General features: G+C 45.8%; 1 protein-coding gene across 1 annotated transcript in view; it reads left to right on the top strand.

The window, feature by feature from the left end:
* Nucleotides 1-12,555, top strand: part of Sorl1 (sortilin related receptor 1) — a 161,657-nt gene that overhangs the window by 61,242 nt on the left and 87,860 nt on the right. Inside the window, exons 10-12 of the mRNA XM_057768142.1 lie at nt 1,062-1,179; nt 1,394-1,467; nt 5,165-5,253. Coding sequence (XP_057624125.1) covers nt 1,062-1,179; nt 1,394-1,467; nt 5,165-5,253 — 281 coding nt within the window. The remainder of the gene's footprint in view (nt 1-1,061; nt 1,180-1,393; nt 1,468-5,164; nt 5,254-12,555) is intronic.

Genomic DNA, 12,555 nt, shown 5'->3' with positions numbered 1-12,555 from the left:
TCCCAGAAGTACCAAAATCTTGTGATCAAATTCTTAGAACAGGACCCTTGGGACATATTTCAGTCCAAGCCACTATAGGTAGAGAAAATAATATACAGTGCTATGTATGATTAAAACACGGACACAAGGATCCAGAAACACTTCTAAGGATGGACCTCCTTGTAGGCGAGGTAGCAACAGGAGTGAAAATGGGAAGTGGGCAAGGAAAAATTCTTCCAGCCAACCTGATTTCCCGTTTTTAATTGGCTAAACTGGGAAGCTGGCAAGATTGGTTTGCTAGAAGGATCTTTTTTGTGTGTGATAAAAAGAAGTAGATTGAACATCCTTGTCAGCATTTTACCTGAGCCATGAACACAGACAGACAGACAGACAGAGTTCCCCTGTTTTGATCACTGATATGCTGGAAATATTTGGACATCATTTTTTCTGGCCAGGGGCATGAGGCAGAAGCATTGTGGTGGTCTGTAGAACCGTCAATGTCTGCACACACATGTAGTAGGGAAGCCAGCTCCCATGACACTAAAGCCTGCATCTTTTGCAAATGTGGGAGATCCTTTCAGGCTTCCACATGACCCCTAGGGCATTCGTATCTCATCTGTTACACATCTGGCCTTGTACCAATGAGACTTTGCGGCCTCTGATTCTTTTTCTTCTAACAAAACTTCTTGAATCATTTTTGAGACCCATCTGCTCTTACTCAGAAAGCCAACACATCATTTCACTTCTCTTTGTTTCTGAGTCCCCGGGAAGGGTTCCTGGGTGACACCAGCAGTGGACTACCTTTTCTTCTCTGTTGAGTTGACGTTGGTTTGTAATTGTTATTCCTAGGAGTCTCAGGACTTCAAGTTATTTTTCTCTTTTCTTCAGTGGTAGACATTTATGTTGGTTCAGAAGATGCGCTCTGTCTAGGGAGATTTGGAGACCACTGGGTTGTAAGTGTTTTCTTCTGGGTCAGACCTTCTTCTGGGTCTTGCTGTGGGGTCTTTGGATAGACTCCTGGGTTTGAGGGAATCCTAGGCATGTGCTACGTGCTGATCCCATCTGGAAATTTCCTTCTAAAGCTTTCCCAGGGCTGTTCCCTCCACCTGGCCCAGCGTCTCAGTCAGCTGCTCAACCTCCAACTCCGGAGGATGCCTATCCTGTCCAAGGAGTCAGCCCCCGGCCTCATCATTGCCACCGGTAAGTGTGCACTGCCTGCTGTCACGGGAGCTTTGGTGAGCTGGTTATGTGCAGCCAGGGTTATAGTGGTCATCCACACCTCCAGCAGTAATTACTCCTCACTACTCGAAGCCGTTATCTTAGTGACTAGCTACTACTCGGGATGTCTGATGGGGCCAGATGTATTTCTGGCATGTTCTTGAATGAAGAGTCATTCTTCCCTTTTGTGTTTCAGGCTCAGTGGGAAAGAACTTGGCCAGCAAGACCAATGTGTACATCTCTAGCAGTGCCGGAGCCAGGTGGAGAGAGGTCAGTTTCTGGTCCCAGGGCTCTTCCAAGCGTGAGCACACGGGCCGCATACCAACATTGCAGAATCCCAGGGCCCCACAGAAGTGCTCGCCACACTCCCGTGTATTCACACCCTATAATGAGCTCATGATTTTTGCCAAAATATCACTTTAAATAAAAAACAGACTTTTCCAAGTTTTATTAGAAACAACTGTGACCAAGTTTTCCAGAATTATGCCGTCCATGGAGGGGAAGTACAGTATCTGCTTTGGTTACTACTTCAGCCCGGGGCTGTGACAGTGTCTGGCATTGAGAAAATGCCAGTGATATTTGGTGAATGTGTCAGGAATCACAATGCAGTTGTGGTGGGCCTGACACCGCTGATCTCTGAGCCAAGCTGGCTGGGTACCCTGTCTTCCCCACGCTGTGTGAGGAATTCATTTTTCTGTCTTAACACTGTCTAACCCATTTGAATCCTGAGCAATGACCTTGCCCATTCTCAGGGGTCCCCTAGTTCTCCAGTACGAGTCATTACTTAAGCTGTGGACTTGGACATTAGAGAGTTCCCAAATTTGGACAGAAGTCTTTTGGCCTCCTGTAATTTAGAGAGCCAAAGAAGTCCATGTGGTGTCATTCTGTAGGGACTGGGTCCATGCTGACCCTGGGATGGTCCCCGACGTCCTCAGCAGATGACTGCAGGAATTTGTGGAGCGTCAGGTCAGAGTCGTACGGCTGTCTTGAAGAGTCAGCGACTGTAGCTTCCACCCTCACAGTGCTTCTTGTGGAGAATGGAGTGTGCACAGTTTCACATTTAAATCTGCTTTATGCAAAGTGATAATGTTACAGTCTGGCTCTGGGTACTTTGTAAACATTGCTCCATGTCTTCCCTCATATGTGGTCCAGGCTTATCATCATCATTCTACATGAGAGATGGAGGACACAGACATTCTGTGTGTGTGGTGTGGTGTGTGTGTGTGTATGTGTGTGTGTGTGAGAGAGAGAGAGAGTCTGCATGTACATGTGTATGTTTGCATATATGAGAGAGAGAGAGAGAGAGAGAGAGAGAGAGAGAGAGAGAGAGAGAGAGAGAGAGAGAGACTGCATGTACATGTGTTTGTATGCATACAAGTTAAGGCTTCTATCCAGAATGGTAGAAAATACAAGATAAAGGAAGTGATCAGGACATAGTGGTCAAAGAAGAGTTCAAGGTTTGGAATTTTCAGGTCGTCCTTGTCTTGTCCCATGGGAAAGATGGAACAGCTGCTTCCCTGGGCCACAGAGCTGTTGCTTCCTTTGGAGTGGGATGTCCTCTCATCAACAGAGAGGCCTGTGGGCTTTTAGTACCTTCTGGTGCTGGTGACAACAGGGACGGGAACATCTGCAAGTGATTTCCTCTGGGTAGAGAGCCTCGTTTTGCTCCTCCTCTGGGGGAGCAGCGTTGCCTGGCTGTTGCCAGGGCAGCTGTGTGAGGCATACGTAATACCTGCCAGGAAGAAGTCAGCACCCACGAGACCTTGTTTTGGGAACTAGCAGAGAACTAACAGGAGGCAGGAGGCGGAGACTACCTGTGAGGGACCATCAGTCCCTGGGGGTGACCTTCACCACAGAGGCCCCATGTGGGATGTACATCAGTCATCTCCTACACCGGGGGATGAAGGATACAGGTGACAGATGGCTGCAGGGAACACAAGTGACCCTGATTCTGCTTGCCCTCCAACTAGCTAGTTATGCAAATTCTCTGATCCCCACAATTCTTTCTTCCTCTTTCTTCTATAACAAATTTATTGAGAACTGTAAACTACAGCAAATCTGTTAAAGTGTTCAGTTTGATAAGCTCCATCCTTCATCTTCACAAACTCAAATATCAAACATCCCCCCAAGTATTTTTGGATCCTCTTATAAAGCACGTTCCTCTCTCCACCCTCATCATGGTCTGCATCCACCTCTACATATTGTTACATATTTAGAGTTCTATATAAGCGCTGTTCTGTAGATACAAGGTTTATTCTATTTTCCTGGGTTCTATCACTCATGAGAATTTGAAGTTCGTCCACTAGTCTTCATTGCCTGTGGCCTTTTCCTGTTTACGGCTGAGTTTTGTCCCCGCTATAGGAATAACAGTGGTTTTTGTTTATCCAATCAAATCTTAATTGCTCTACCTATTTGTCCATCCTTGAAACGATCGAGCTGTTTTAATTTCCGATATTACTTTCTCATAGTGTGTGTGTGCGTGTTCCGTAGTTTTAAGCTGTGTTTGCACATGTGATTCATCAGAGTAAATTTCTAAATATGTCATAAGAGGAAGGTTGCAACTCCATTTCTTTGTATTTTAATCTGACTGAACCACTTTTGGGCTTTTCCCTTACTATCCATTTTATGCGTTTGTTGAGAAGACTTCTCTTTCTCCTCTTGAGTTGCCCCGGTATCTCTTTGAGAATCCGCCTGTCATGTATATGTGGGAATATTTTAGGGCTTTCTGTTTTGTTCCATTGAGCTAAGTGTCTGTTTTTTACCACTACCATATTGTCTTGATTACCAAAGCCTTATAGCAAGTGTTGGAATCAATTAGGGTAAGTCCGTTGCTTATTTTCAAAATTGCTCTCATTATTCAAAGTCCTTTGTGCTTCCACAGACCCTGTCAGTCTTGCTAGACTTTCACTGGAGCGCATTAAATACGTAGGTCGCTTTCAGGGTAGGCTGACCTCTTAAGAGCATTGAGTCTTTTGATCTACAACTGTAGTCTATTTCTCCATGTCTTTTTAAATTTTTCTTCGTATCCGTGAGTGTCGAATGTAAAAGTCTTGTATGCCATTTCTTTAGGCTGCTCAGGCTGGAACTCATGGTTCCACTGTCTCTGCCTCCTGAGTGCTGGGATTACAAGCACATGCCACCACCTTGACTTGGTCTTTCTTTCTTTTTTTCTTAACTCAATGGGGACTGAATCCAGGGTCTTACACATGCTAGGCAAGTAGTCCACTAAGCTAAAACCTAAGCAATATCAATATATGTGTATTATTCTTAGATACTTAAACTGGGTATTACTGCAAAAGGAATTTTCCTTTAAGTTTATTCTTAGATTTTTTTATTTTTATTTTTTTATTTTGTAGTGTGAGGATAAAGCCTAAGGCTTCATGCATCTTAGGCAAGTGCGCTCTCTCTCTCTCTCTCTCTCTCTCTCTCTCTCTCTCTCTCTCTCTCTGTCTTTCTCTCTGTGATAGGCTAAAGTCTGGAATATGAGAGCTTACCTCTGTTGGATCCTAGGATTGTGAGGTGTGGATGAAAAGGTGCTTAAGGACCTGTTCTGAAAACTGGAAGCTGCATTCTAGTGGTTGTCATTGCTGTGGTGTGTATCTGGTTGTGTGTGCATGTGTGTGAGTAAGTGTGGTGTGTGCGTGTGGGTGGGGTGAGTGCATGTGTGTATGGGTGCATGAGTATGTGTATGTGAGTAAATGCGTGTGCACATGTGGGGGTGAGTGTGTGTGTATGTTTGTGGGTGAGTATGTGTGCATGTGTGTATATAGGTGTGTGTGCATGTGTGTGGGTGAGTGTGTGTGCATGTGTATGTGTGCATGGACTTGTGTGTGGGTGAGTGTGTGTGCATGGACTTGTGTGTGGGTGAGTGCTTGTGCATGTGTGTGCATGCTTGGGCATAGTTACTACATTCACCTCTGCAGCAATGTGTCACCTCTGTTTTTTTTTCTTTTTCTTTTTTTATCAGGCCCTTCCTGGACCTCATTATTATACATGGGGGGACCATGGAGGCATAATCATGGCTATTGCCCAGGGCATGGAGACCAGTGAACTGAAGTAAGTGCTGTGGTTATTCCCCTTGCCCTCCTTCTCCTCCTCCTCTTCCTCCTCTTCTTTTCTAAAAACCAAAATCTTTTCTACCCTTCTCTCTGCTCATTCCTTCCCTCTTTTTTTTTCCCAGATAAGATATAACTGTGTAGCCCCACCCATGCTGTCTTGAAACTTACTATGTAACTCTAGTTGGTGTAGAACTTGCAATCCTCCTGTCTCAGCTTCCCAAATACTGGGATTATAGGCATCAGTTACTGTGTTCTGCCTATTCCTTTTCTTTTGACATCAAACTGTTCTCCCAACCTGAGGTCTGTGATGACCGTTGGGTCCTCTGTGGAGTGCGAGGTTCTTGACAGAGAACTTGAGACCTCTGGAGATCATTTCAACTTTCCATGTCTATGAAATAACTGCTCCCTTCTGTCCTAAAGGGGGCTATGAGAAATAAGTGATATGATATTTATTTCTTTGAATAACAATTTAAAAAACCATTTGCATTCCTTCTTTTAACAAATTATTTTGGGTTAACTTACAAAGTCAAGGATCTCATTGTGGTATTTTTATTTATTTATTTATTCATTTATTTATTTATTTAAATATACGTGACATTATTTTTATTCCTTTCGCTCAATTATTCCCTCCCTTCTATCCTGCCTATTGCCCCCTTCTCCTCTCTGGCTGCTTCTCTTCCTTCCCCCAGGTAGTTCCCCCTTCTGCTTTCTTATCACATGTAACTAGAGAGTTTTGAACACATCTTTGCTTTGTAGAAGTGGCTGATCCAAAGCCAGTCATTAAATGCTAAGCAGTCGTAAGGAGAATAATAAATGCAGAAAGCATATCACTTGGTATCCAGATGACTTCTGCTGGGCTACATTTAATCTTGGGGCCTGTGGTAGATGGAACTGGAAGGGATATTAGGGGTTAACTGCTTACAGATGGGGAAACTGAGGCTCTGCAGGGGTAGTAACCATTAGCGAATGATAGAGTCTTATGGATAGTTGGCCTTGAATGATGGCTAAGAAGAAAACAAAGTGTCAGGAGTTTGTAGTTTCTCCCCCAGTAAGGCTTGATTTTACCCCGGATCATTTCTTTGCCTGCTTTCACGAAGCTATTGAACCAGAGCTACCATTGGAACGAACAGACTGGCCCTCATTTCTGCTTGTTTTCTACCTGAACCCTTAGCTAGATGATTGCAGGAGGCAGAGTGGGTCTCTGTAATCACATCGTGCAGTGGAAGGAAGCAGGCTTCTCTTGCTTTTGCTCCTTTTAGAACTGGCCAGGAGCAAGACGTGGGTGCTTGGAAAAGGAGATTTTGACAGATGGTGTCCCCTGTGTTTTAGTGGACATGTACTGAACCTTCAAGAGTCAGAGAGAAGCAGAGCTCTGGGTCTTGGTTTTCCTCTTGGCTGTTCTTGGCCTTCAGTGGCATGGGGCAGCTGTTTCTCCAGGGCAGCGCTTCTCAAAATGTGGGTCAGGACCCCCTTGCGGGGAATCAAATGACCCTCTCACAGGGGTCACCTAAGACCATCAGAAAAAGAAAACCCAGAATTTTATATTATGATTCATAACAGTAGCAGCATTACAGCTATGATGTAACAACAAAATAATTTTATGGTTGGGGGTCACCACAACTTGAGGAACTGTATTAAAGGGTCACAGCGTAGGAAGGTTGAGAACCACTGCTCTAGAGCCTAGAGTTAAGGCGTGCTCTGCTTGTATATGATGCTCCGCATCCATTTTCAGGGAGCTTTTGCTCAGAGGATGACGTCCACAGAGCAGGCATCCCACGTATCTGCTGGTGTTTGTGTGTCTAGTCATTTAACTCACACCTCACACACGGAGCAAGTGATAGTTATGCCAGGTACTGTGCATCTGAAGACGAACAGGATGTTGTGGTCTCCCCACCCCCGCAAACATTTCACCCTCTAGCCGTAAGATAGGCGAGGAGGTGATTGCTGTAGGGAGGTGAAAACATGCTATGTGAGGAAGGCACATGGGGCCAGGCCTTGGTTTCCTGGGCAGAGACTGCATTCTTTGCACCATTTTAATTTTCAGATCTTGGAGTCGGTTCTCAATTTTCCTTGTTTAACTTCTCCACAGATTCCATTAGCATTCCGAGCTGGCTCCTCTGAAGGAGCTTGTGTGATTTTAGTCCTCTTACACCATCTGTCGGTGCATATGTGCCCAGGGAACGCAGTGTCATTCCGCACTAGCTGCAGCAAAACATGGCCAGAAAAATAAACCTGCTGACAGAGAGCCATCAGGCCCTCCCCAGGCGTTTCATAATGGCTTTGCGGTTTGTGGATGGTGGGCATCGTGGACACAATAGTGTCTTTCTATTTGCACAGGTCATTTGGAAGCATCTGCAAAGCATGGTTCAAATAAAGCATATGCAAACAGGAAAATATGGGCTGGCCTCCTCTTGACAGGTACATGTGTCCTGAGTACCAGCCTGAGCTTGGCCGGGATCTGTGTAGCCACATGGCATTGACTGCATGTGTTGTTCTCAGAGGCATTTGCTCCTCCTGCTGTTCTGAAAAGCAGGGGACAATGGTGAAGTTAGTCTAGAGCCTCCAAAGACAGCAGTGACTCCGTGTGCTGGGCGGACGTGAGTGGGGCTGCGTGCTAGGCTTTGGGTTGTTATGGAGAATACCCCAAAGAAACAAGGCGCAGAAGGAAGAGTTTGTTTTTGGGTTCAGTGTCCCACTTGGCTGCTCCCTTGCCTTTGGGAGGTGAAGCAGGATCAGCATGTCAGGGAGCACATGGCTGAGCAGAGCTACCCAGCAGGAAGGGCAGGCTGACCAGGTGTAGCTTTCCAGGGCATGCCCTGGGGACCTCTTTCCTCCAGCTAAGCTCTACTCCGTACTTCCTACCACCACCCTATAGTGCCATCATGGTGTGAGCCCCCCAAGGGATTAAAGACAGAGCCCTCATGATCTGGTCACCTCTCAGAGATGGACTCCATCATTAGGTCACCAAGTCATCCCATCCATGCTGACAAACTGGCTTAGAGCACTAGGCCTCTGCTCAGTCTAAGCTCCCCAGCCATAGCAACCTCTCTGTCCTTTGAGCCTCAGAATTTCTAGGCTGTCCTGTTAATTTGGATTGCTTGTGTTCTGACTTTCTGTGTATTTTAGTTCCTTTTCACTACATGCCTGGATTCTTCAGCTCATTAGTAAGACTTTTGGAGGCCTGTATTCCCAGTGTGGGCAAGTTGGTGGGCACTTAGCAAATATTTGATCGATCAATAAATAGGTCATGCATACTTGAGCATCTGAGATTGCTTTTTTTTTCTTTCCTTTTTTTAAACACTGATTTGTAAAACAGGAAGGAATCTGGGTAGGGTGCTATTTGCACAGCTCCAAGGGAGATGGCTACTGTTGTGTTCTTTGTAAATGACAACCCCTGAGCGGCGGGGATGGGGGCTTCCTGGATGTGTGAAGCCTGGCAGCCAGAGAGAAGAGTCAATCTACCCTCCTTATCTTCCTCAGGAGGACATGGGATGATTGGTGGGAGTTAGCACCCACACTGGAACATGAACAGATTTCTGCTAGGAATCATTTCAGGTCAATTACACAAACATTTGTTGAACATATACAGTGAGCCAGATGTTGTGCTAGACACCAGTGGTGGGGAGGCAAGCGGGGCCTGGTTCAGGATCTGCCTGTGCCCATGGGAGGAAGTCTGAGTCGGCTGGAGAGAGAGCCTGGGAGGAGGAGCACCATGTATCTAAAGGATGTGGTCCCTCACCTTTAAACATTTTACCCTTTAGATGTAATAGAGCAGAGTCTGGAATTCTAGTCAGAAGGCAGAGGTAGTGGAGATGGGAGCATTGGTTAAAGACAGAAAGACAGCTTTGTAGGTATTTGCTGCCCCACCCCTGGGTGGTTCATTTTCTATTTCCGTGGCATTCTTCCTCTGCTTAGCGCAATAACTGAGATTCCTCTGTTTGCCTTCTGCCTTGCTTCTCCGTTGAGACCTTTACTTTTGTTGGTGTTAATTGAAGTGGAGAACAAGGAGTGGATCACTTTGGTTGGCTTTTGTGTCTGCTTGTCTGAGTGAGCAAAGAAGAGCCCAGGGGCTGGGGTTCACTTACGCATCTGTTCGGCGTGCTTCCCCAGGAACCTGCCTGGAAGATACCGAGGAGCGGTTTCCATTTTTTAAGGATGCTCAACACCATTCAGAGGACAGGCTGTTGGGTTTTGTACCCCAACCGGAAGAGATCCCTGCACAAGTTGGTCAGCGGGATCCCAGGGGATGAGATCAGTTTCTGTTTCTCCTTGGCAGTTTGCCTGTCAGATTGATGAGATGTTGATAGTTGTTAATATTTTGGACTTGCCCCAAAGCATTTTTTCTGTAAGGTGATCTCCAGTTTCACAGGGCTTCCCTCTGGGAAAACCCCAAGCCTCTGCAGATGCTGCATGCAGCCATGTAGCTGTCTTTTCTGGACCTGTGTTCTGGAGGCAGCCTCATGGCTAGAGTGTAGGAAGCTGTAGTGGCTTCTTCCACAGCTTCTAAACCATTGGCTACAGTGCCAGGATGGTGCAGCTACAGGGAGCTGTCCCCACCTCATTCTCATCTTGTGCCGTTTCCTCTGCTCCCTGAGGCCTGTGTAACAGGTGTCTATACCACTTTTTAGTTGTTACAAAGCTGAGGCAAGCTTAAAAAGAAAAGAAAAGAAAATTCAGTTTAGGTTGTTTAATTTCCTGCAACAAATGTTGATTATTCTTCTTCCTGGTGGTAGAAGAGGTCTGAGGTGCAGGGACAGGTAAGTGGGTGGAGGTTTATGGTCGATGAACTGCAGCCTAGATGACACTCAGATCTGGTCCTGTGAACACAGGGTAAGGTGTGAGGTCTAATGCAGGCCCTAGGTGGAGCTGGAGTAAGGCAGATCCATCAGGGAGGGTGGGAAAGGCTTCTCACAGGAAGTGAAACTCGAGGTGAGCTAAAAAGTGAGGTCGGTATGCAGTCCCAGTGTTAGGAAGAGCTTGTGGGGCTGGGGGAATGGCTCAGCAGTCAAGAGCACTTGTTGTGCTTCCAGAGGACCTGCCTAGAACTTCAGCTCCAGGGGCTCTGATGCCCTCATCTAGCTTTGGTGAGGGTTGCAGGGGTGGTGGTATACACATTCACATTAAGAAAGAGGGAGGGAGAAGGAGAGAGAAAGAGACTTAGTTTGAGCAAATGTGGTCATGTGAATCTGTGGTCCCTGTGGCCTCTGTGTGGTCACACTATGTGCTGGGAGTGGAGTGATGAGAAATGGGGTTTGAGGTGAGCATTAGGCAAGCACCAGTCCCTTGGGCCCTTTCCTGACTCTCAGTGAACAGATATTTTTAAAATAAAGTCTTTATTGTTGTTATTTTTCTTTGACAGTTTCATATATATGTACACACACACATATGTAATGACGCTTGGCCATTTTTACCCCCTGTTACATTCTCACCCCTTCCTACTCACACTGAACTGGTCTTTCTAACAAACTACTCTCCTAGTTCCATGTCCTTTTGTTTCTGAATTCAATTAAAGTTTATTAATTTATAATAATAAATTATATGCCATGCTCACAGGTGTGGGGGTTTTCTGCTAGAGAATGGGTGTCTTACTAGTGACAATATCACTGAAGACAAAAATGACACCACCCTTCTTCAAGCTGCTAATAGCTCCTTCAGGAGGGGTGGGGCCTCCCTAATCCCTCCCTCAGTTGTGATGAGATGCTGATGGGTCCGTTCTTGTGAGGGCAGCCACAGCAGTTGGGAGTTCAAGTGAAATGCCCGCATATGTCTAGAGGGTAGCATCTCTCAGCAGCGTCATTACCTCTGGCTCCGACAGTCTTCCTTCTTTGGTGGTGTTCCCTGGGCCTCAGAGGGGGTGATAGAGATGTTCTGTGTAGGGCTGGGGACTCTGAGTACTTTGACTACTTACTAGTTACTGTATTGAGTGTTGCCCACAGCAAAGAGAAGCTTCTCTGCCCAAGACTGAGCAAGCAGCACTAACTTATGGATGTAAGCATCAATATTTATAAAGCAGTTTGACGTCATGTTCATTTAACAAGAAAACAATAGTTGGCTTCCCCCTAGGGTCTTTGACTTCCTAGTCATAGGTATTTGGCCATATTTGTAGTGCCAGGCAGGAATCCCCTCTTGTGGAAGCGGCCTAATACCTAATCCGAGAGCAATTGGGTACTCTTCTAAGAGTCACCTAATCCGAGAGCTATTGGCTACTCTTCTAAGAGTCACGCTGTTACTGCACCAGTGGGCATATCTCGCCCTGTAGGTTGGAATTGTAGCTTGAGGGATTTATGTTGGGTAAGACTAAAACTTTGCTTTTGAGGACTTTAAGTGGGGGAATGACATGGCTTAATGAGTAATGAGGGAGGATAAATGTATTTCAGGGAAGATGACGAGTCCTGCATGGAAAGGATGTTCTCTCTGGCTAACCAGAAGGTCATTCCACCACTCACAGAAAGTGGAGGCATGGAAGGAGAGGGCAGGGCCATGCCATGAAGGCAGAGTTGGTCAGAGTGAACTGGGTGGCTGTTCCAAGTCCCAAGGTTGAGTCCAGAAGTGATCTCATTGTGCTGTGTCATGTGGTTCTGCCGTCTGTCACCTGGGGTGGAGAATCTTCCAGTCTTTGAGCAACTGTGACAATGGGAAACTTGCCATTTTCTTCTGGGACAATGTGGCTCATTCCTTCGCTCACTCACTCATCCGTTTGTTCCTGTGTTCATGTATTCATTTGTGAGCGTAGCTCTGTGGTAGGAGAAAGTCAGAGTTCTCTGCACTCCAAGTTCCATCCCATAGGTTTGGGTTCTGTTCCCTGCAATTATACGGCAGACACTTCCTTTTATCTGAAAACCATTCAGACATTTGAGGACCCTATTCTTATAATCCTGAATATCTTTCATCCTATGGAAAGTACCCTATTTGTTTTCCTTGTCTGCTGTTGGACCCCGAATCGTCACATAGACTTTTACCTCACACTACGTTATGATATCCTTACATTAAGATGCGCCACAGTGTGAAACTTGCTGGAGCATTAATACCTACTGATTCTGAACACTTTCTACAATTGAAAACCTTTAGACCAAATTTCCATTTTTTTCCTTTTTTTCCTTTTGGATTTCAGTTTCTTAATGTGTAATGCAGGCTGTCCTCCAACTTGAGATCCTCCTGCCTCAGCCTCTCCAGTGCTAAGATGGCAGATGTGCACTAATACTCCTGGCACTTTAAAACTGCTGGCTCCTACTAATCTTTTTATTTATTGGGAATCCTTCTTTATACAACAGTACTTTGGATCTTAATTGTTTCTTAGTGA

Source organism: Chionomys nivalis, chromosome 4, assembly GCF_950005125.1.
Source record: "Chionomys nivalis chromosome 4, mChiNiv1.1, whole genome shotgun sequence".
Taxonomy (NCBI): Eukaryota; Metazoa; Chordata; class Mammalia; order Rodentia; family Cricetidae; genus Chionomys; species Chionomys nivalis.
Note: the sequence above shows the minus strand (reverse complement) of the source record. Positions and strands in the feature narration are given on the sequence as shown.